We start from the raw sequence: 26,096 nt of genomic DNA, 5'->3' as shown, positions 1-26,096 counted from the left end.
GCAGTCCTGCCATTTTGAGTTGGGCTACGCTAGCTTACGCGACTGCCACACATTTTAGAAAGCATTTCAGAAATAGTGAAAATTCCTTAATACAAAAAATAATGCTGTTGAATTATTTTGCTGTATTTTGTATTAATTAGTTAGTTTTTTTGTAGTTTTACGCCGCGTCTCCGTCACATCTTACCCGGCTCATAGCGGAAGTGCACTATCAAAACAAACGAGTCACCGCCGGCGTCTAAATCAACACAAACACCCTCAAGAAGTCTCAGGTAGCGGCACAAAACCCCACATGTATGCACGCATTTTACCCTTTAAAGACACTCCTGCGACTGCATTTATTGTGAAAGTTGTGACTGCAAATCTTCCGAATGTGAGTATAGTTGCGCAATGAAGCGTCTTAATCACTATCAATTTTGACCTTTGGTAAATATTATTTTCTCTCTCGCTTCTTTCTCCAGACAATCATGTCACGAAAACTCCGCGCCAGCAGGACCGAAGGAGTCGATAAAAACCTTTGGTAAGAAAAAGAACTGCAAGGACTCTCACATTATTATTTGCATTGGTTTTTTTTTTAATTCCAAATCTAATTCTTATCACGTGACAAGTGAACGGAGTGTAGCCAATCCGACTCTTCGTCACATTATATTCATATTAAAAGATAGCATACTCAATTCGACTGCTCCGATGTGTTATTATTTTAATGATACATTTTTTGCTTCAAACAGGGTTGAATTTACAGAGCTTGCAGCCAACTACAAAGTGGTCAACCTCGGGCAAGGCTTCCCGGACTTTGCTCCTCCTGAATTTATTCAAGATGCCTTCCGTAAAGCTCTGAGTGGAGGTCCCACCATGCATCAGTACACACGTGCCTTTGTAAGTGGACCACAAGAACTTCTTGCATTTTCCAGAAGTGACCTAGACAAACGGGTCATATACGCTTCCAAATCATTTGTTTAAACCAGGGGTTCCCCAAACTACGGCCCGCCAGCGTCTAAAATCCGTCCCGCGGGAAGTCCCAAGTTAAGCGTTAAAAAAAATAAAACAATTTCCTTTCTAATCCATTTTCTACCGCTTGTTACTCTCGGTGTCTCCTTCGCTGCTCAAGCAAATCATATTGTCTAAAAATGCATTTTCCATCGATAACGTAACATTATCGGCAAGTGCGCGCTCTTTCAGTCAATTAGTGCGTGAGGAATATATATATATATATTAGGGCTGCAACAACTAATCGATTAAATCGATTAAAATCGATTATAAAAAGTAGTTGGCGATTAATTTAGTCATCGATTCGTTGGATCTATGCTATGCGCATGCGCAGAGGCAATTTTTTTATTTTTATTTTTTATAAACCTTTATTTATAAACTGCAACATGTACAAACAGTTGAGAAACAATAATCAAAAAGAGTATGGTGCCAGAATGCTGTTTTTTTCCAATAAAATACTGGAAAGGATAGAAATGTAGTTTGTCTCTTTTATCCGATTATTAATCGATTTATCGAAGTAATAATCGACAGATTAATCAATTATCAAATTAATCGTTAGTTGCAGTCCCGATTGTATATATGTGTGTATATATATATACAGGTAAAAGCCAGTAAATTAGAATATTTTGAAAAACTTGATTTATTTCAGTAATTGCATTCAAAAGGTGTAACTTGTACATTATATTTATTCATTGCACACAGACTGATGCATTCAAATGTTTATTATTATTATTATAAATTATAAAATAAACATTTGAATGCATCAGTCTGTGTGCAATGAATAAATATAATGTACAAGTTACACCTTTTGAATGCAATTACTGAAATAAATCAAGTTTTTCAAAATATTCTAATTTACTGGCTTTTACCTATATATATATATATATATATATATATATATATATATATATATATATATATATATATATATATATATATATATATATATATACAGTATATATATATATATATATATAAATGATATATACAGTCAGTACAGGCCAAACGTGGATAGCCTATACCAGGGGTGCCCATTAGGTCGATGGCGAGCTACCGGTTGATAGCGGAAGGTGTGTGGGTCGATCGCGAGGTATAAAAAAAAAAAAAAATGCTTAAATATTTCTGATCATCAATCTTCACTATGATGTCACTTGATTCACATTCACAGCACCCGAGAAGCTTACGAGATGACGCTGGCTGCTGCCAGTTCAGTATGCTGGAAAAAACGGCCGCAGCAACGCGAGACGCAATTTTTATTTCAACAAACTCTCTCTCTTCGTATCGGCTGTCACAAATTTAAAGACCAATCGCACAGTTCCTGTCTTCCCAATAAAAGTGCTGCTCCATCCTGCCTGCGCAAACAATATAAGGCTCTCCGAAAAAATAGCGCATACAAGCCAGCGAGCTACACAGTTAACTCCAATGTATTTCTTGTAAAGGGTATAAAAAAAACGAGAATGGAAGCTGGACAAATAAGAAGCTAAAAAATAAACACTTTTTGCTGTGGTATTAGAAAGAGAGGATGACTTCACAATATACATTAAAAGTTGTGAAACTTATCAGCACTACTGTGAATCCTTTCTGATTCCAATAAATGCAAGTCATCACAATAAAGTAATATACAAATTTATATTCTCGTCTTCAAGAAAGAAGGGACTCTTTAAGCGTTAAACATGTTTGTATTTTTATTAAACACCTTTAACATGTTAATAAAAAACATCTATTATATATATATATATATATATATATATATATATATATATATATATATATATATATATATATATATATATATATATATATACACAGTCGTGGTCAAAAGTTGACATACACTTGTGAAGGACATAATGTCATGGCTGTCTTGAGTTTCTAATAATTTCTACAACTCTTATTGATAGAGTGATTGGAGCACTTACTTGTTTGTCACAAAAACATTCATGAAGTTTGGTTCTTTTATGAATTTATTATGGGTCCACTGAAAATGTGACCAAATCTGCTGGGTCAAAAGTGTACATACAGCAACATGATCAATTTTGGTGATGTAGAAAAGTTACAATCCAATCAAATTAGCTTCATGGCATGGCCTCTTAACTTCATGTGAGTGATTATGATTGACGACACCTGTTGACTTATCTGAGCCCATTTAAATAGGGCTCTTGTGATGCAGTCATTAGACTCGGTTACAAACGCGACAATGGGAAAGTCAAAGGAACTCAGCACAGATATGAAAAAACGAATCATTGACTTGAACAAGCCAGGAAAGTCACTTGGAGCCATTTCAAAGCAGCTTAAGGTCCAAAGAGCAACTGTGCAGACAATTGTTCGTACGTATAAAGTGCATGGCACAGTTTTGTCACTGCCACGATCAGGAAGAAAACGCACGCTAGCACCTGCTGCTGAGAGAACATTAGTCAGGATGATCAAGAGTCAACCAATAACCACCAAAAAGCAGGTCTGCAATGAATTGGAAGCTGCTGGAACACAGGTGTCAGTGTCCACAGTCAAGGGTGTTTTGCATCGCCATGGACTGAGAGGAAGCCAAGAAGGAAGCCCTTGCTCCAGAAGCAACACCTTAAGGCTTGTCTAAAGTTTGCTGCTGATCACATGGGCAAAGATAAGACCTTCTGGAGGAAAGTTCTGTGGTCAGATGAAACAAAAATTGAGCTGTTTGGCCACAATACCCAGCAATATGTTTGAAAGAGAAAAGGTGAGCCCTTTATCCCAGGAACACCAGGCCTACGGTCAAGCATGGTGGTGGCAGTATTATGCTCTGGTCCTGTTTTGCTGCCAATGAAACTGGTGCTTTACAGAGAGTAAATGGGACAATAAAAAAAGAGGATTACCTCCAAATTCTTCAGGACAACCTAAAATCATCAACCCGGAGGTTGGGTCTTGCGCGCAGTTGGGTGTTACAACAGGACATTGACCTCAAACACACATCAAAAGTGGTAAATGAATGGCTAAATCAGGCTAGAATTAAGGTTTTAGAATGGCCTTCCCAAAGTCCTGACTTAAACCCCATTGAGACCATGTGGACAATGCTGAAGAAAAAAGTCCATGTCAGAAAATCAACAAATTTAGCTGAACTGCACCAATTTTGTCAAGAGGAGTGGTCAACAATTCAACCAGATGCTTGCCAGAAGCTTGTGGATAGCCAACCAAAAGCGCCTTATTGGAGTGAAACTTGCCAAGGGACATGTAACCAAATATTAACATTGCTGTATGTATACTTTTGACCCAGCAGATTTGGTCACATTTTCAGTAGACCCATAATAAATTCATGAATGTTTGTTGTGACAAACAAGTATATATATATATACAAACCCCGTTTCCATATGAGTTGGGAAATTGTGTTAGATGTAAATATAAACGGAATACAATGATTGGGGCGGCATGGCGTAGTGGGTAGAGCAACCGTGCCAGAAACCTGAGGGTTGCAGGTTCGCTCCCCGCCTCTTACCATCCCAAAAAAAAAATCGCTGCCGTTGTGTCCTTGGGCGGGACACTTCACCCTTTGCCCCCGGTGCCACTCACACCGGTGAATTGAATGATGAATGATAGGTGGTGGTCGGAGGGGCCGTTGGCGCAAATTGCAGCCACGCTTCCGTCAGTCTACCCCAGGGCAGCTGTGGCTATGAAAGTAGCTTACCACCACCAGGTGTGAATGAATGATGGGTTCTACATGTAAAGCGACTTTGGGTACTTAGAAAAGCGCTATATAAATCCCAGTTATTATTATTATTATTAATGATTTGCAAATCCTTTTCAACCCATATTCAGTTGAATATGCTACAAAGACAACATATTTGATGTTCAAATTGATAAACTTTTTTTTTTTTGCAAATAATCATTAACTTTAGAATTTGATGCCAGCAACACGTGACAAAGAAGTTGGCAATAAATACTGATAAAGTTGAGGAATGCTCATCAAACACTTATTTGGAACATCCCACAGGTGAACAGGCAAATTGGGAACAGGTGAGTGCCATGATTGGGTATAAAAGTAGATTCCATGAAATGCTCAGTCATTCACAAACAAGGATGGGGCGAGGGTCACCACTTTGTCAACAAATGCGTGAGCAAATTGTTGAACAGTTTAAGAAAAACCTTTCTCAACCAGCTATTGCAAGGAATTTAGGGATTTTACCATCTACGGTCCGTAATATCATCAAAGGGTTCAGAGAATCTGGAGAAATCACTGCGCGTAATCAGCTAAGCCCGTGACCTTCGATCCCTCAGGCTGTACTGCATCAACAAGCGACATCAGTGTGTAAAGGATATCACCACATGGGCTCAGGAACACTTCAGAAACCCACTGTCAGTAACTACAGTTGGTCGCTACATCTGTAAGTGCAAGTTAAAACTCTCCTATGCAAGGCGAAAACCGTTTATCAACAACACCCAGAAACGCCGTCGGATTCGCTGGGCCTGAGCTCATCAAAGATGGACTGATACAAAGTGGGAAAGTGTACTGTGGTCTGACAAGTCCACATTTCAAATTGTTTTTGGAAACTGTGGACGTCGTGTCCTCCGGACCAAAGAGGAAAAGAACCATCCGGATTGTTATAGGCGCAAAGTTGAAAAGCCAGCACCTGTGATGGTATGGGGGTGTATTAGTGCCCAAGACATGGGTAACTTACACATCTGTTAAGGCACCATTAATGCTGAAAGGTACATACAGGTTTTGGAGCAACATATGTTGCCATCCAAGCAACGTTACCATGGACGCCCCTGCTTATTTCAGCAAGACAATGCCAAGCCACGTGTTACATCAACGTGGCTTCATAGTAAAAGAGTGCGGGAACTAGACTGGCCTGCCTGTAGTCCAGATCTGTCTCCCATTGAAAATGTGTGGCGCATTATGATGCCTAAAATACCACAACGGAGACCTCCGGACTGTTGAACAACTTAAGCTGTACATCAAGCAAGAATGGGAAAGAATCCCGCCTGAGAAGCTTAAAAAATGTGTCTCCTCAGTTCCCAAACGTTTACTGAGTGTTGTTAAAAGGAAAGGCCATGTAACACAGTGGTGAACATGCCCTTTACCAACTACTTTGGCACGTGTTGCAGCCATGAAATTCTAAGTTAATTATTATTTGCAAAAAGAAATAAGTTTATGAGTTTGAACATCAAATATCTTGTCTTTGTAGTGCATTCAATTGAATATGGGTTGAAAAGGATTTGCAAATCATTGTATTCCGTTTATATTTACATCTAACACAATTTCCCAACTCATATAGAAACGAGGTTTGTACATCTAACACAATTTCCCAACTCATATGGAAACGGGGTTTGTATATATGTATATATATATATAAATATTTATATATATATATATATATATATATATATATATATATATATATATATATATATACACATACATACAAACCAGGGGTGCTTGCTGAAAAAGTGCAGGCACCCCTGTCCTCTACAGCACTGCCCTTTAATGTCTTGGAAGTGCAACTGCATTGCAAATGAGGCACACATGGAATCATAAAACAAGATATAAGAACTGGACAGCACAGTTATCATAATCAGCTAATTTTTAAAGGTTACATTAAAAAAATAAAGGTTTATCGTCAAACACAATGTATATTAAAGCACACAAAATTACAGAAAATTGGTGAAGTTGAGTACCGGTATCGATTTATATCAATAATTGGTAATGTATCGGTTCAAATGTGAACGATACCAATCCCTCACTGTAGCTATTCTTTATCGCTGTTATTTAGGTCTGTGCCTAACCTAAATCTAATATTTTTATAGGTAGACCATTAAAACTTGTTTTACCACTGTTTATATACCTTTTCATAAAATTATCAGAGCCCTCTAGAAATGAAACACCCATATGGTCACTTTTAAATTTTTTTGTTAAAATATAGTAGTCATACATTAATAACAGTAAAAAATAAGACCTATACAGACTTTATGAGCCACGGTCTTGTACTACTGTATTAGTGATTTAACAATATGAAAATTGCATATCACTGTTATTGTGGCTGAAATGATCGAGTTGTTATTATTATTATCGCGGAATCGTTGAATGTGCTCAAAAGTACTTATACACACAATGAAATCTTTAGCTTTTTTAAGAATAACTAAAATAAATAGACCCACTGTTTGAAAGCCCACTATTTTGGATGTTTTGTTTTTCTTAATTTTACTGATAAGAGAGTTCTGGTGGGCGTTGCGGTGTTCTCCTCCAATCAGCTGTCCTTGAACGCACCATAAAAACACCTTTGTGTCATACCAGTGTTTCTTAACTATCGGGCCCATTGTTGGGCCGCTAGCGCCCCCTAGAGGGCGCCAAAAAAATACCTGTTTCTGAACTGTTAGCAGTACTGTAGCAGTACAGTTGTACTACATTTTTTCCACCACTTGTGACATCCATCCATCCATCCATTTTCTACCGCTTGTCCCTTTTGGCAATAATGACAATATTAAACAAACAGAAGAAGTCTGTAGCTAAAGTCATAGAGAAGTTTCTTAAGCGCAAAAATTATGACTAAAGTAATGAAGCTGTATTTTAAATTTTGTAGAAACTTTACTTAAAAAAAAATAATTATTTATTATTAATTTAGTTAGAATGTATTTATTGTGTAATTGTTTTATGAGTCTTTTCTTTTGCAGTATATTTGATTAGTATTTATTTTTGTAATCAGTCTGACCTAAGCCTTGATAGTAATATTTGTGATTAACATATGCTTTCATATCATTTTACATCATTTTTCTTTTTTTATTACTATTTCTAAAGTTATGTTTTTGTTTTTAACATGTCCAAAATAAACTACTACTAGTACAATTTTGAGACGTGCTATTTTCGGTGCTGTCAAAATGAACACATGAATGCAGTCCCTTTGCTCAAAATGAAACAGTGTTAATTTGGATAAAAAATGAATTATATTTAATCAAAATTAATCCAAAGCAACCTTGTGATTATTTTGATTAAAAAATGTTCATCGTTTGACAGCACAAAATATTTGACACTGTTATAAAGCAACCCATTTTTATGACCAAGATACATATTTACATATTTTTTTATTCCACCACTTTCTTGTCGGCGTCCCGCTCACGTAATTGCAAACTAAAAAATTCCTCAGGTTTTAGTGTCATTGTATGAACTCATTTGCAGTCAGGATTTAAAGAAAGCACCTTCTTCCCTCCTCAGGGTCACCCTCCTCTTGTGAAGAGCTTGGCCAAATTTTTCAGCGGAATTTTCGCACATGAGATCGACCCAATGGAGGACATCCTGGTCACCGTTGGCGCCTACCAGGCGCTCTTCTGTGCTTTCCAGGCCCTAATTGACGAAGGAGATGAGGTGAGAGTCCTCATCACGTCATGTGGTTAGCTAGGGATCGACCAATATGTTTTTTTCAGGCTCGATATCAATTATTTTTGTTTAAGGAGGTCGATAGCAGTAAGAGTTATTTAAACAGGAGTAGTATATTTTAGTAAACCGCTGGACAAATAGTTGCTTTTTTAACATGATATTTTAGGAAAGGTCGGACCAGTAGCGACAATGTTTTATGCAGCGCTAATGTTGTGGTTAAGTTAGCACAAAAACAACAGGGAATTTCACAAACACCTTTTATTAAGTGTGTTCAAGATGAGCATCAACATTTGCATGTGGCAAATCTCCTGAGAAAATTGCTAAAAATAACAATAACTCGCCATCTACTCAATTTTATAGTGGTTTATGGATTTAATACATTGTAAAGTTTCCTTGTGAGGAACCCTGAAATCTTGGGAACGTTTAAATAAAAATAATTCTGGGCTTCTCCACATAGATTATAGTGAATTCTTCAAGCTGGCTGACATAATTTCTTCCTGGATGTTACAGAAAATATGAGACTATGTGAGCAGCTGCCTGCTCTTCTTTGCTTTTATAATATTACCGAATAATTTCCTATTTCCAAATAGTTTCCTATTTGTCAAGATATTAACACAAACTTCGTATTTTTCGCAGCGATTTCTTTTCTGTCGTCTTCATGTCCGTCCATCTCTATCACGTTATTTGATTGAATCACGGACCATGAAACAAGCTCCTGTCAAGGGGAATTGCACTTTTTTTGGAATTTTGCCTATCGTTTACAATCATTATGAAAGACATGACAGCAGATGGATTATTTTTTAATGCATTCTAACTCGTAAATAAAAGTCCACTTAAAGTGGGCCAATAGAGGTTCTCTGTTGCGCCCATAAAATCCATTAAAAAAAACATCCAAAAAGCGTCAACAATACATTTTGTGAATTAAATATTGTTATTATAAGCGCTAACGCAGACAAACTATTTACATTGTATATTTTATTTATTTACATAACTGTTTACATCACCGAGTGGTTGGCTGTTTCCTCGCTTCCTTGCTCCCTGGAAGTTTATTCCAGATCATAAATAATGCCTCTCACCTGGATAGAAGAAGGCTGAGGACGTATTCCGACAAGTTGGTACACTTAACGGCCAATTCAGACTCGGAAAACGACATGAAAGTACCCTTGGCTCCACTCCGCTTTTCTTTGCGAGGATTATGAGTCATTCTTCATCTAAACAGGAATATAACAAGATTCTATTTGTCGGCATCCTAATGACAGAAGGCCTTGTACAGTAAGTGATGTTTTATTATGTTTGTTGGCTCTCATGAAGTCTGCAATGAGTAATAATCATTGATGTTAAGAAAAAAGAGAACGTTGTTATGCGTTTTTTAAATTAATGCGCTGCGTACACTTAAAATGATCAAAATACGTAAATATAAATGTTATTATAAATGTGCCCGTTACTGAATTACATATATACTTTCATTATTGATATAAAACATTAATGGAGGTGTTTGGATGTTTTTAAGGGCTTCATAGGCTCCATTGTAAGCTGACTTTTGATCAAATTTGTTTGATATTTCAAATGCATTAAAAAAAATCTATCCGTCATGTATTTCATAATGATTGTGAACAAATTCCGAAAGTGTAGTTCCCCTTTAAGGAGCCCACGCTCCGAGTGTTGCGGACGGAGGCTTGTTGGGTGATCGATCGCTGCAGAAAACAAACAAAACAGAACCGGGAAGATGCCAAGAAAGAAGGACAAAAACTGGACATCCCGGCAAAAAACTGGAAGTTTTAACAGGTAAGCAGAAGAGACGTACTGCAGGAGGGAAGGGGGAAACGGGCTGGTGATTGAGCAGTGGTTATTATGTATACAAAATGCTGGTATATATTGTATCTGCTGGCGTAGTTATGTTGTAGTTGTTCAAAAGAAGGCTGATATTAATAAAAAAGGGCCTTGCCAAAAGGCCAAATATCAGCGGCGATAATCGATCGATCTCTAGTTTTAGCCATTGATATTTTGTTGGCAAATATTGAACATGTGTCTTTCAAGGTGATCATCGTGGAGCCTTTCTTTGACTGCTACCAGCCCATGGTGAAGATGGCGGGTGGGAAGGCTGTCTATGTTCCTCTGAGGCCAGTAAGCGCTCGACTAAATGCGTCATTTTGCACTGAGCACAGCTGACACAATCACCTCTTTTCTGGCAGAGAGTGGAAAGCGGCGACGGCGTCCTGTCAAGCGGCGACTGGGTCCTGTCCGCCGACGAGCTGGCTGCTAAATTCACCCCGCGCACAAAAGCCATCGTCTTCAACACGCCCAACAACCCGCTCGGGAAGGTGGGATGAGCACGCTGCTTTCGAGCCGTGCCCCTTTTTGATGCGTAACCTTGCAGGTGTACAAGAGGGCGGAGCTCCAGATGATCGCTGACTTGTGCGTCAAACACGACGTGCTGTGCATCAGTGACGAGGTGTACGAGTGGCTCACTTACGACGCTGCCAAGCACGTGAAAATAGGTGAGGTGTCCCAGGGAAATACTGTAAACAAATCACGGTTTTATGTTACAATACTGTCAAAGGTGGGTAGAGAGCCAGTCATTGTAAAAATTAAGAGTACAGTTGCTTTAGAGTAGGGGTTTTCAACAGGGGGTCCGTGATCCCCGGGGGCCTGCAGAGGTACTGGAGGGGAGTTTTTGGTTGATTAGACCAGGGGTTCTTAACGTTTTTCAACTCTGGTGCCAACTTTTCCACTACAGAGGTGTCTGGGGTCCACTCAAAGATCAACACTGAATTAGTCATTTTACTCTGGATTTTAATGGTATCCAATAATTATATCTAACCTATTTACAGTTTACAACCTTGTCAAATGATATAAAAGCATGTGTTAATCACAAATACTATTATATATTTAAAACATAAACCTTAGGCTTAGGTCAGACTGATTAGAAAAATAAGTACTAATCAAATGTAACTAGTAACTGACAAAAAATGTACATACAATTGTTGTGGTAAAATAAATAAATTAATAAAGAATACGTTTCTAAACCGTCATTAAAATTGAAGTGCAAATGAAAATACAGCTTCACCACTTTAGTCATAATTTTTCCGCTGAAGAAACTTCTCAGTGACTTTAGCACCAGATTTCTTCTGTTCATTTGAAATTGTCTTTACTGCCACAAGTGGTGGAAAAGTGTATTACAGCTAGGTACCATTGCAGACCTTATATGGACCACAGGTGAGAAACAGATATTTATTTGGCGGTCCAACAGTGGTTAAGAAACACTGGATTAGACTATGTTTTCAGTAATTATTTTATATTACCTAGGCAATTTTACACCAAATTCAATTTTCTTTAAATACACATTAACACTCTGTAATGTAGCTTAGAAATAGAAGTGTCATAAACAATGTACTTGCTGTACCTTGCAAGTTTAAAATAAAAAACATGAATAAGTAATTATATTATTGGATCTATTTTAGCATTTAAAATAGCCAGTAATTAGCACACCAGATGCCATCTATCATTGGCGACGCAAGTTGCAAGCTAGCAATTAGCACACCAATTGCCTGCTGGTGACAGCTAGCGGTTAGCGGCGTTATACCTTACTATTTGAATATTTTAGTATTGCGCAATAACAAAGTACCTTTAGGACCATTCAAAACATCATTGTATACAGGATATATAAATGAGGGTCTATCGCTCTATCAGTTTGGGGGTCCTTGGCCGAAAAATGCTGAAGACCCCTGCTTTAGGGTAATATGACTCAAGTAAAAGTAAAAAGTAGTCATTCGAAAAATTACTTGAGTATTTAGTGAAAAAACTACTGATACTTAAATTATACTTTGCAACTTTCTCTTCTCTTTAAATGGGTTATACTTGTATAGCGCTTTTCTACCTTCAAGGTACTCATAATTTTTATTTCCATTCACACACTGACGGCGGGAGCTGCCATGCAAGGCCCTAACAACGACCCATCAGGAGCAAGTGTCTTGTTCAAAGACACAACGGACGTGACGAAGTTGGTAGAAGGTGGGGATTGAACCAGGAACCCTCAGGTTGCTGGCACGGCCACTCTCCCAACCACGCCACGCCGTCCCCAATAATACGACGAAGAAAAAAATGTGGATTATTTAATCAAACACATTTTCAATTGATATCGTTTACGTAAGTTGAGTTGAGTTTGAGTTTATTTGGAACATGCATGCATACAACATGATACATCACAGTTTCCAGTTTCTCTATTCAACATGTTTGAAAAAGAGTAGGAAGAAGCAGAGCTTATTTAATCCTACCCCTTTTCCTTTACATAGCAGTTGCTAAAACTTTTGTTCACTTCCTGTTCTCAATTTATTCACAATATACTCCATAAGTAATAACAATAACAATAAATAAATCATACTTGGTGAAGTAAGTTATATTTCATATGGTGAGATGAGATTATCTTGAAAATGAATGGATGGATGAGATAAATTCAGAATGTTTATCATGGTTCTTCTTCTTTATACTTTGTAAACACTTTAAGTTTGAAGAGTTTCTTGAAGTGGATCATATTAGTACATTATTTGATTTATTTGCTTAATCCATTCCTTAATTTAATTCCACATACTGATATACTGAAGGTCTTAAGTGTTGTACATGCGTACAAATGTTTTAAATTAAATTTTTCTCTAATATTATATTTCTCCTCTTTTGTTGAGAAGAATTGTTGTATATTCTTGGGTAGCAGTTTATAGTTTGCTTTGTGCATAATTTTAACTGTTTGCAAATTCACTATGTCATGGAATTTCAGTATTTTTGATTCAATAAATAAGGGGTTTGTATGTTCTCTATATTCAACATTATGTATTATTCTAACTGATCTTTTTTGCAACACCGTTAATGAATGAACGTGTGATGTATATTGATATCATTTTATCGCCCAGGCCTACTCCTGGTCATTTATTCCAGAATTTATGTACTGTATCAATGCAGTAGTCAATGATCACACGTAGCTAACAAGTACGTACTGTACTTGATATTTTACCTATGAAGTAAAGACTTTGTACGTTCACTCACAGGAAACCAGTGCACTGGAATCTGGACTTTTTTTTGTATGAGACAAAGAAAACAAGTGAGAGCTAATAGTTCATCATTTGTGTTCGCTCTGCCCACAGCCAGCCTGCCCGGCATGTGGGAGCGCACCATCACGATTGGAAGCGCAGGGAAGACGTTTAGCGCGACGGGGTGGAAGGTGACAGTCGACTCGGATCGGTGTTGTTTGTGTTGCTGGCACTGATCGGTGGCGTTGGTCTCTTTCAGGTGGGCTGGGCGATTGGCGCCGGACCTGTCATCAATCATATGATGACCGTCCATCAGAACTCTGTGTACCACTGTGCCACGGCCGCTCAGGTAAGGAGAAGCATGGTGATGATGAAGACAAACTGTGCTCCTTACTGCCCCCACAGGAGGCGGTCGCTCGCGGCTTTGAGCGAGAGTATGAGCTGTTTGGCTCGGCGGATAGCTACTTCCAGCAGCTGCCCGCCATGTTGCACCACAAGAGGGAGAAGCTGGCCAAGTGTTTGGAGAGCGTGGGTTTGAAGCCCATAATGCCCGAGGGCGGCTACTTCATGATGGCGGACATCTCCTCTGTCAGTAGGTGCCGCTCCAAACAATTTTAAGACCTGGATCCAGGGGCGGTTTTAGCTTCTCTGTTATAACGCTGTGGCGGGGACGTGACTTGCAATTCTCTACCAAAACGCTTTGAATTCTTGGTGACGCAAGATTTTTGGGGGGAACGTAGATGTCAATTTCTTTCCTGCAGACGGTTTGGTTTAGTCGGCGCTAGGCCCTGGCCAATCTATAAATCAATTATTCAAAACGATAAGTGAAAAAGATCTCAATCATTTTGCCGGCATCGATAAGTTGCCATGTCCGTGTGTTTATGTTTTGTTCGTCTCTCACTTTCAAACAGGGTGCAAGAGGGTTCACTCTGTGCACTATTTATTCAATAGTAGAATTAAATGAACCCTCTTGTCAGTCATTGTTTTTGGATTTTTTTCTTATTCAGTAAAGAAATGTCCACAGAGAGCTAAGGTATTTTAAATACCGTATTTTACCGGACTTTAGAACGTATCGGTATTTATGCTGCACTCACAAAATTTGGGAACATATTATTTTTTCCCCTTATATTAGCTGAATTGGACTATAAGCCACAGACATATATGTGGTGAAATTAGTTATTTACACAGAAATATTTTGTAAATGTTTATTTACATACATTAATTGTTTCCAAACGGTTTCTGTAAAACGGCTGATCAAACAAAACAGAAGTCATGGTCATGGACGCACTAGCTGCGGAAGCTAGCTCTCCAATCAGCTAAACAGACTCAATAACTCCAGGGTGACGTTTTGGTGAATTTATTGGGGAATTTGAGAAACCGAAACAATACAAAAATAATGCCATTGTAAGTTAATAATACTAACACAGACACTCGTAAACGTGTTAGCATATAAGCTAATGCAAACGACGCTAGCTTCATTACATTATGACAACACATATAAATATGCTTGAAAACACTCCTACAGACATCACACATGGGATGGTTTAGTAAGTATGAATTGTTGTAGTTATATTGTAAAACTTACAAACGTTGATTGGAGTGATGATTAAATTATCTATACGAATAGATGGACGTCTAGAAGATGGAACAGCACTTCTACTTCCAGTTTAAAGCACTAAATGGAAGAAAACTGCAGCACCTGCAGTGAGCGAAATTGTTCAAATGAGGGTGTCATAGAATAAACAATAACAGACCTTTTCAGTGTTTGTTTGTTTTTTAAACTATTTGCATTATTGCCGTCAGCGAAGAAAAATCAAAAAATTAGCTGCACCGTTTTATAATCCGCGGGGTGCAAAGCGTAGGAAAAGTATATGCTCCGAACAGAAAAGAAAAGAGAGAAACGAATAAAACTTGCAGACTTTTTGTCTGCCTTGGGAATGTGACGACAGAGGAGGAAGTGTTTGAGCGAAGAAGTGTTTTTTTGGGACGTATGGGAGGATGAGCAAAAGACAGACGCTATCTGATTGTGATATTGGCAAAAAATTGAATGGTTTGGTCAAGCGTTTGAAAAGGCAGCAATACAGCATCAATTACAAAAAGAAACCCATTTGGGGAGTAACCTTCGACAAAAAGACAAATACAACATAAATTAGTGATCTTTGCCATCATATTAGCTTTTGCATACTTGCCAACCCTCCCGAATTTTCCGGGAGACTCCCGAAATTCAGCGCCTCTCCCGAAAACCTCCCGGGACAAATATTCTCCTGAAAATCTCCTGCTTTTCAGCCGGAGCTGGAGGCCACGCCCCCTCCAGCTCCATGCCGACCTGAGTGAGGACAGTCTTTTTTCACGTCCGCTTTCCCACAATATAAACAGCGTGCCTGCCCAATCTCGTTATTCCATACGAGGCGTCCACGTTGCCAAAGCCGACGCTGGTCAGGCTGCTGAGGGTGAAATAGAGGGCGGCAATGTACGAGCTGCGCGCCGACGGGCCGCCAACTGTGTTGTTGACGTAGGGCATCTCCAGGCGTTTGCCCAGCTCATGGAGCCATCCTTGGGGAAGAGACGGGAGGACAACAGAGTGACAAGAACTAAATCATCTAGACTAGAGATACATTGTATTATTATGTTTCTCTTACCTGAAAATAAATATATTTATTCATTTTAAAAAAATATATACAGTATATACATTTTTACTATATTTTGCTAAAAACATCAAAATTAATTGTAATTGTATTTGTATTTTTTCTGACTCCTTATTACACCCAGCCATAGAATTATACATTAAAATAAACATATTTGAAATAATTAATTTTAAATGATCATAATAATTTATTTAAAATGACCATATTTAATTATTAAAATAACTGCTTGTTTATCAACAACTTTAGCATTTTATTCATTACATTTTGAAGCTCTCAGAAGCCAAGTTATGTTATATTGCTTAAGATTTATTTATGCAAGTTTGACATATCAATTATCTAAACACAGTTTTGTTTGCATATTTTCAGGATGTAGATATATATATATATATATATATATATATATATATATATATATATATATATATATATATATGAAATACTTGACTTGGTGAATTCTAGCTGTAAATATACTCCTCCCCTCTTAACCACGCCCCCAACCTCTCCTCCCAGGGGGTGATCAAGGGTGATGGGTCAAATGCAGAGAATAATTTCGCCACACCTAGTGTGTGTGTGACAACCATTGGTACTTTAATTAATTTAGCATAATTCAAAGTTCTTGGCCCTTTCAATTACAATATTAAAACAATACTTAAGAGAAATGCAAGTTTATTTGAAAGTGTTACTTATTATTATTATTATTATTATTACTTTTATTATTATTATTACATTGTAGCAGGAGTGTCCAAACTTTGCACACTGAAAAATCAAAGCATGCGGAGGCCATTTTGATATTTTTCATTTTTAAATCCAATACAATACGTGTATTTTTTCAACATTTTGTGCTCCCCTCAAGTTTGAAGGGCTTCAGTCATAAAAATGTTAGAAATAAGTCATTTATTTATATATATATATATATATATTTATTTATTTATTTTTTTTTTAAATTAAATGCTCTAATTTCTAGATCAACTTTAAAAAAAATGTTTTATGTCCTTTTTTTTAATCAAAATCCAACAACACAAAATGTGCAATATTTCAGCCCCCAAAAATGTCAAAGTGGAATATTTCATGTGAAGTAATTGGAGCCTTAAATAGTTCAATAATTCATCACACAATTGATTTTAATTCATTATTAGATTTAAAGTGTTAAAAATAAGTACAACTTTTTTTAAAACTTTGAACGCTTAGGTCTCTGGATAAAATGTAAATCTATCTGTCATGTATACGTTTTTATTTTTGTTTTTGGGGGTTTTGTTTTATGCCCTTTTTATCAAAGAAGACTTAGTTTTTATGGCAAACAGGCAAAATATGCAATAATTTTCCCCAAAAAATATTTCAAACTGGAATATTTGATGTGATGTAATTAATTAATTTGTTCTGTGAATAGGTCAATAATTCATAACATGGATTTTGATTACATAGTTATTAAACAAAGACAGCTTCAAAGAAAAAAACAGTCTGCAAGGCAGCTTTGTGTTACTAGTCAACATTGCAACTTTTTCTCCTTACATTCCACTGTTTTTTTAATGGTATTTTTAGAATGTGCCACAGGCTACAAATGGCCTCGGGCCACAATTTGGACACCCCTGCATTAGCGCTTCATTTTGTCTCCAAATAATGCTGACAATAGTGTCATTTGTCGGCAATAATTTGCGGGACAATATATTGTCCAGCCTAATCGGTCCAAGCCTCGTCTTCGCGGCTGCAGTTTAGGGGCCGCAGTGTAGGGGCGCTAATTCCACACACGGGTCAACATATACCACTGTTATATAGCCCACTGTTTTGCATGTTTATGTCCTTGTTTCATAAACCAATAATCTAAACTAAAACTAACACTGCTTGTAACTTCTGCTTGTTTTATTGACAGAGGTGGACCTCAACGACCAGAACACCAAAGACGAATGCTACGACTTTAGATTTGTCAAATGGTTAATTAAAGAGAAGGTAAATATTTAAGAAGATAATCCGTTCCAGGGTCAAACTGTGACCATTATTAAACTTGTTATGTATTTAACATGCTTTAATGACATTCAAGAAGTTATATGTAGTTAGTAATTTAATATAACTTTAATAAAGGGTCACGCATTTTTTTTTTTATCAGTAAGATTTAGTAGAATCCAAGTTAATGTATCGTTTAGCGTATCTATCCTTAATTTTCCCCTTCCCCGGCAGGGTTTAGCGACCATACCCGTGTCGGCGTTCTACAGTCCAGAGCACAGCAAAGAGTTTGACAAATACATCCGCTTCTGTTTCGTCAAGGTACGTCGATGCGAGCGCATCGTCCTTAAATTTACTTGTATCCGTGAACTCTTTCTTTTGTTTCCCCCCAATAAAGGAGGACGCCACCTTGGAGGCAGCACAGGATATCCTGAGAAAGTGGAGTCGCGGAGAATAAGATACATGAAGCACTTCCTAATCTATTTTAATTTCCTTTACGTCCATAATTAAACTAATCATGACCTATGAGCCGTATTAATTTTCAGCCATATTTCTGAAATACATCCTCACTATATGAGCCTTTTTTTTTTTAATTATTATTATTATTAACAGGTGCTGTAGTTTCTCCTTATGTTTGTCAACGCATAGTTGTTGTTTTTTAAATACATGAAATGTGATGAGCAGTTGTTTTAATCAACGTTTTTAGCATTGTAACGTAACAGGAAGTAAACATTGTCACATGATCTATATTGTAATAAAATTATAATAAATGTATATTTCTAAACTGACATGATTTAGTTTCTTGGTTGCAATTTTAAATTCAAACCTCACGTTGTGAGAAGCATCCGATGAATATTGAGCCCTTATTTTGAAATTTGGAACGCGACCCGGAAGCAGTTAAACAGCCCTTTCGCTGCTTAAAGCATGTCTGACTCGATACCTGCGAAGAAGCCCAAAATTATGTTCACTCAGGTACTGCTCTACTCATGTTTTACATCAGCACAACGTTTCTTTTTAACTTTTGGCATATTTGTTTTAATGTGTATTTAGCCCGAGGAGAAGGTGGACTGGAGGAAAAGGAAAGCGCTATGTGAGTAACGCAAACTGTTAGCTTGATGCTACTTGCGTGCAATCTTATGCTGGCTTTCACGCATCACATTCAATGTATTTTTACAGTTCAATATTCGAAACAACTAAGTTCCAATTTGTATAATTGATGAATTTTTCTCGTTGCCAAGGAAGTTTATTTGGAAAACCCGTGCGAATGTACGAAGTTGTGATCACCAAATAGTGTGAAGCTTTATAAACAGTGTATATAATTATACAGTGTCAACATCCATCCATCCATCCATCCATCCATCCATCCATCTTCTTCCGCTTATCCGAGGTCGGGTCGCGGGGGCAGCAGCCTAAGCAGGGAAGCCCAGACTTCCCTCTCCCCAGCCACTTCGTCCAGTTCTACCGGGGGATCCCGAGGCGTTCCCAGGCCAGCCGGGAGACATAGTCTTCCCAACGTGTCCTGGGTATTCCTCGTGGCCTCCTACCGGTCGGACATGCCCTAAACACCTCCTTAGGGAGGCGCTCGGGTGGCATCCTGACCAGATGCCCGAACCACCTCATCTGGCTCCTCTCGATGTGGAGGAGCAGCGGCTTTACTTTGAGCTCCCCCCGGATGGCAGAGCTTCTCACCCTATCTCTAAGGGAGAGCCCCGCCACCCGGCGGAGGAAACTCATTTCGGCCGCTTGTACCCGTGATCTTGTCCTTTCGGTCATAACCCAAAGCTCATGACCATAGGTGAGGATGGGAACGTAGATCGACCGGTAAATTGAGAGCTTTGCCTTCCGGCTCAGCTCCTTCTTCACCACAACGGATCGATACAGCGTCCGTATTACTGAAGACGCCGCACCGATCCGCCTGTCGATCTCACCATCCACTCTTCCCTCACTCGTGAACAAGACTCCGAGGTACAGTGTCAACACAGTGCAGTTAAATAACAAAATATGTTAAATTTACACGATGTATGCGAATATTTCTAAAGGGGCTGACTGTTTTGTATACTCCAAACAGAAATGCATCAAACTGAAACACAAGAAAATAATGCAATTTTAAAAGCATGTAATATCACGTTTTAAGTCTTGAAAGATGGATTTGCCTCAGATCTTATGTCTTGTGCAAAATGTTGCACGGTTTTGAGAAAAAAACCTGATTGCGATTGAATTTGCGAATTCTATATTTCATAAATACAAATGCATAAAACTAACGAAAAAATAACGCGTAAAGGAAAACATGTTTCATACATTGTGATGTAGCGTAATCATAATATATAATAATGCAAGTAACCATTTAACGTTTACCGTTAAACAGTAATTGGAAGGTAAAAACTTTGCTATCCTGAATAAATAACCAAAAATGGACTCTCATTTTTGTCAGCAAAAATTTACTTCAATTAAATATTAAACGTCTTAAAGTGCATTTACTTCCAGTTGGAAAAACGAGGTCAGATGTTGTGTTTTTGTTCATTGCCACCACGTGATCACGGCATTCTTGCTCGATCGTCAAGTATATTGCCCATCCAATTTGAAGCTGAAATATTATCACAAAAATCATTTTTTCCCCCCTCCAAATATTTGTTCATTTGCAGCGCTTTTCACTGGCCAGTCGTGAGTACGAAGGCTGTCTGTGTGTGTGGATAAAGTTTGCGCTCCGGTCTCTGCCCACCGAGACAAAGATTGTGGATGACTGAAGAGGGTTCACTGCGTTCAGTTAATTCTACTGTTAAATAAACGCGATACACATAGTGAGACCTCTTCCTCTATGTTTGAAGCAAGAGACGAACAAACGCGAAGCTCAACAATGCTGATTAGCAAACATGTCTGTCACTTCAATGCCAGAGACGGAAAAAATAAAATCCTCAGCCTCTTGCGGTTATTTATCGCCCTAATTAAAACCTTGATCATGCAGCCCTACTTGGCAGCCTGGCTAACTTCCGTTTTGTTCTGTCAACCTTTGGTATTTCTCTCATGCTTGTAATTTTGATCTTGTAGCATTTATGTTTTTGAAGTTAATGTTGTGTGTTGGCCCTGCCGTATATTTCACCTCATCACCTATCATGTTCTTAATAGTACAGGAAGCCAAGAGGCAAAGGAAAGCCGCCAAGCTCATCAAACAGTTGGAAAGGGAGAAACAGGCTGTAGAGAAAGAGAAAATTGAACAGGAGCAGATCCTTAAAGGTAAACAACAAACACATTCATGGATTGTGCAGCCGAATGTTGATGAATCCAAATGTCCTTTGTTTCTTCCCCAGGTCGTCCTTACACCGTGACTGTGGCTCTACCCGGTTCTGTCCTGGACAACGCTCAGTCGGCTGAGCTTCGGACCTATCTGGCGGGACAGATCGCACGTGCTTGTGTTGTTTTCTGTGTGGACGAGATCGTCGTGTTTGACGAGCACGGGAAAGATGCCAAGTGAGTTGCTTCTAGTGTAAATGTCCAACTTGAGATTTTTTGTAATGCAGCGTGACTGCAGTTTTACATTTTTTTGCGTGCCACAGGACTGTGGAAGGAGAGTTTACCGGTGTCGGCCGGAAAGGACACGGTTGTATTCAGCTTGCCAGGATACTGCAATACCTTGAATGTCCACAGTGAGTGTGAGATGACCAGAGCCTCACCAATCCGCGTATCTAAACTCATTTGGCTGACTTTGTTTTCCCTGCATTAGGTATCTGCGCAAGATGTTCTTCCCAAAACATCAAGACTTGCAGTATGCAGGTATGAAAAGTTCCCCCTGACATTTTTTAACCCAATGCGGCCACCCAGTCAAAAAGTTTGGACACCCCTGTTGTAGAGTATTTATGAGTAGCCAGCGAGATGGTATTATTTTGGGGTGACTGATTGTAAACAAAGGTCACAACACCGGAAGTATATTACCTGAGGAGGCGTGGCTACATGATAGTTGCCAAAAGTTTTCTGAGTTCTTTGCATGCATGTTATAGCATGTTGCATTACATTTTTAATGATACTATTTGTAAATCATCTACTAAAAATGTTTTTAATTCTGTGGTACATGGGAAATGTAAGTGTCAAAAAAACAGCCAAAAGAGGTTGGTAGATAATCATTCTAAAGGTAAAATATAGTGTAGAAATGCACACAATTGCAAGAAATGCAGTCTTGAATTTTCTAAATTTTTTGGGGCGGTTGCCGTGGAAGGACTTTATGTTGATAGACATTTTCCCCAAATGGTGCTCACATCCCTAAACTAATGTTTGGCCTATTGGACTTTTTTATGGGGAGAAAATGTTTTTTGTATTGAACCACCATGATATACAAGTGTGAGCTTTACAAAAATAGAAAGTGACCGCCAAGTTACGTCGTCATAGTGCCTTTTATCCGAGTTGCGTACAAAGAGAGTATGGTCAACTAAACAACAGACTGTGCGGCTGCAATTGCTGTCGTTTTTTTCTGACAAAATAAGCCAAAATAATACGTATGTGTATATATATATATATATTAGAGATGCGCGGATAGGCAATTATTTCATCCGCAACCGCATCACAAAAGTCGTCAACCATCCGCCATCCACCCGAACTAACATTTAATCAAAACCGCACCCGCCCGCCATCCGCCACCCGCCCGTTGTTATATATCTAATATAGACGATGCAAGGCATTAGTGAGGTTATAAAGCTTTTGCCTGTTAAAGAAAGGAGACTGATCCAATGCAGCAGAGACATTCAATGCGTACCACGCTGTCACGGCCCAGACGCACACCAGTGCGCAATCATCTGGCAGCCGCGCTGAGCGCACCTCCAAGTGCGCTCGCGCCACTCAAACTGCTGCAGGCAGCTGCGTTCTATCTTGTTTTAACATCCTGTGGCACTCTTCTGGGATCACGGCGGACGAAACTGCTCATGCTCGGGGTGTTTGTGGAGGTTCGGGGTTTTGCACAAATGTGATGCACCATGTTAGATGTCCCGGTTTTGTGACTGTCGTAGACATAAACAGCGTCACAGCTCTTGCAAATCACGTAGCCAGCATTACTATCATCCTGATTTACAACCTCATAAAAACGATTCCACGCTGAACTTTTCTGGCCTTTTTTTCCCCTGGTCTGTAGTATTCCCTTTTTTAGTTTGTCGCGTACCACGTTTGCTGCCGGCGTTGCCATCTCTTTTTTTTTTCTTCTTCTGTTGTGGCATGCTGCAGGTGCCTGCTCGTTTTTCGTATGTGGGTAACAACATTTAACTATGTATATATATTTCCGAATTGGTTTAACTGCCACCCGCCTGAATCTATTTAAAATCTAATTTTTTTTTTAATTTCAACCGCCCGACCCGCGGATAATCCGCGGACTCCGCGGTTGTGTCCGCAAACCGCGCATCTCTAATATATATATATATATATATATATATATATATATATATATATATATATATATATATATATATATATATATATATGTATATATATATATATATATAGTTCTGAACTTAATCCAGGTCATGAACGTATAAATGCTCTTATTTTGTCAAAGTATAATTTTGCGGCCGTATTTGACGCACTCTGCTGCTACAGTGTTTCGTGACCAGCAGGCCAGCTCCCGAAAAAAATACACAAAACGAGAAAAAAACAACCTATTAACCTCGTTTTACCAAAATCTTCCATGGCTTTGGACCAACAATCACAGAAACATTGTGATATTTGTGTGAAGTATGTCAACTGTTGTGGCACTGTATGGATCACTTATGTATTATTCTGAGCGTTTTTTATTGTAACATGCCAAGTGAATAAGTGTACTTTTGTAGTTATTTCCCCATATTTATGCACAATAACTCAGATATGCTAACACTGGCAAGCAGTAGAGAATATGGAGTGATTTTTGGTCCAGAATATATTTAGCTTTATTCATTATTTACATGTTTCTTACCACTTTATATTGTATATTTTTTTATTAGATTTTCAGTTCATTTTCACATCTATTATTGCACCTAAAATTTGGTTTATTTTACTTTTTCAATGTCTGTCTATTTGTATTTGTTTGACTTTCTCTTCTGCTGCTTCTAAATGTCATTATTTTAGTTTTACTGAGATTCAAAGTTAGTCTGTTTTCTGTCAAATCATGTCTTACATTTATTATTTATTCTGTCAATTATTTGTATCAGCTTCTGTGTGTTTTCTCCTGAACAAAACGCAGATGTTGTGTTGTGTGATTACCACGCACAAGATGCTGTTCTACAGTGTTGTTTGCAAATAACTGTCTTCTTTCCGGGTGGCGGGCAAAGCGACATATAAACTTTCCACAGTTCTCTCGAGTGGAGCAGCCCCCTGATGCAAAACAAGGCATTTGTACACATTGAAAAACTGAGGAAGCGCCGCAAACACATAGCGTCAGCTCAAAGTTTTTAGCAGTCATGGCGTCCTGTAGTCATGTGAGTGCCTAGTGACCAATCATTGAGGAGATCAGTGAAAGGAGTTGGCCATACTCTGTTTATATCTACTGTCACTGCCCCCTGGTGGTTTAAAGTATTTTGAATTATAGTAGTGTGATGGATGTTTTAAGTTAAAGTTAAAGTACCAATGATTGTCACACACACACTAGGTGTGGCAAAATTATTCTCTGCATTTGACCCATCACCCTTCATCACCCCCTGGGAGGTGAGGGGAGCAGTGGGCAGCAGCGGTGGCCGTGCCCGGGAATCATTTTTGGTGATTTAACCCCCAATTCCAACCCTTGGTGCTGAGTGCCAAGGAGGAAGGTAATGGGTCCCATTTTTATAGTCTTTGGTATGACTCGGCCGGGGTTTGAACTCACAACCTACCCATCTCAGGGCGGACACTAACCACTAGGCCACTAGATGGCTCTAGATGGCATTTACTTCAAACCTACCAGTTGTTTTTACAATCATTTTTTACACTTGTCTATTTCTTTCACCAGGTTTGCTGAACCCCTTGGACAGTCCTCACCACATGAGGATCGATGAGGAATCGGAATACAGAGAAGGCATCGTCCTCAACAGGCCGCCTAAAGCAGGAAAAGGCTCTTTTGTCAACTGTGGGATGAGGAAGGTAATACCGTACAAAAGGACAAACTCAATAGTCTTGCCAACGCTGACTGGCTGGCTTTCCTGTAGGAGGTTGGGATCGATAAACATCTGCAGCCGGGGCTGCGAGTCACTGTGCAGCTCAACAGCACACAGAAGCCAGGTGACGGTCTCTTTTAAGTTGTCAATGTTTTCAAGTCAGTCACGCATGTCTCTGTCTTCCTGTCCCTTCTCAGAGAACAAAAACTTCAAAGGCGTGGTGGTGGCTCCTCACGTGCCCAGGACCCATGGTGGTCTCTACTGGGGTTACACGGTCCGCCTGGCGTCCTGCCTCAGTAGGTGTCCTTCCCCACGTCACGTTCCTGCTCACAAACGGGGTCTGACAGTCTTGGTGTGCACAGGTGCAGTGTTCACAGAATGTCCACACAAGAAAGGCTACGATCTCAGCATCGGGACGTCTGAAAAAGGCAGCCACGTAGATGAGACCAAGCTGCCGCCGTTCAAGTAGGTGCTCGCTTTTTCACAGCCACACACGCTGGAGCCCACCTGCAGGGCACACTGGGACCGAGATGCCTTGCTCAAGACCACCACACCTCTTGTTTGGCTGGCATTTACCCTCACACTCCTTACGCGTTGGACATTCCAGGCATCTTCTGTTGGTTTTTGGAGGCCTAGAAGGCTTGGAGGCCAGTTTGGATGCTGACCAAAACCTGAATGTGACGTGTCCCAGCGACCTCTTTGACCACTACATCAACACGTGTCCCAGTCAGGGAAGCCGCACCATTCGCACAGAAGTAAGAGTGCAATATTTCAGCGGTACGTCAAGATGAAAGTAACCTTTTATTTATTTTTATTTTTGAACAGGAAGCCATTTTAATTTCCATGGCAGCGTTGAGACCGAAGATAGCTGCAGCCTTTTCCAATAGTTAAAAGAATGGAGTAAGGTGCATATGTAGGACTGCAGCGCGTACAGGAGGGTGGATGATGTCATCTAATTTGCATAATTGACAACTTTTATGGGCGCTGTGAGAGTCAAAGTGGGCAAAAAAACGTCCAAAGAATAGTTTGCAACATTTTTTTTTAAAGAGGAATCTGGATACTCGCTAAATTTATAAATAAATCCGCCAAGTTTGCAACG

General features: G+C 38.9%; 1 protein-coding gene across 1 annotated transcript; it reads left to right on the top strand.

The window, feature by feature from the left end:
* Positions 1 to 3: 3 nt before the first annotated feature.
* On the top strand, positions 4 to 26,094 carry LOC133577703 (kynurenine--oxoglutarate transaminase 1-like). Its single transcript, XM_061931681.2, has 25 exons — positions 4 to 370; positions 459 to 517; positions 726 to 873; positions 8,156 to 8,305; positions 10,355 to 10,441; positions 10,510 to 10,638; positions 10,695 to 10,815; positions 13,453 to 13,529; positions 13,598 to 13,687; positions 13,744 to 13,930; positions 17,851 to 17,927; positions 18,156 to 18,242; positions 18,319 to 18,377; positions 18,845 to 18,893; positions 18,972 to 19,011; positions 21,045 to 21,152; positions 21,227 to 21,386; positions 21,473 to 21,562; positions 21,640 to 21,689; positions 24,853 to 24,983; positions 25,049 to 25,121; positions 25,195 to 25,293; positions 25,360 to 25,462; positions 25,605 to 25,752; positions 25,823 to 26,094. The coding sequence occupies exons 1-25, from the start codon at positions 290 to 292 to the stop codon at positions 25,886 to 25,888; spliced, it is 2,469 nt and encodes an 822-aa protein (XP_061787665.1). The 5' UTR covers positions 4 to 289; the 3' UTR covers positions 25,889 to 26,094.
* The last annotated feature ends 2 nt before the right edge of the window (positions 26,095 to 26,096 follow it).

The sequence above is a fragment of the Nerophis lumbriciformis genome, linkage group LG39 (genome assembly GCF_033978685.3).
Source record: "Nerophis lumbriciformis linkage group LG39, RoL_Nlum_v2.1, whole genome shotgun sequence".
Lineage (NCBI taxonomy): Eukaryota > Metazoa > Chordata > Actinopteri > Syngnathiformes > Syngnathidae > Nerophis > Nerophis lumbriciformis.
Note: the sequence above shows the minus strand (reverse complement) of the source record. Positions and strands in the feature narration are given on the sequence as shown.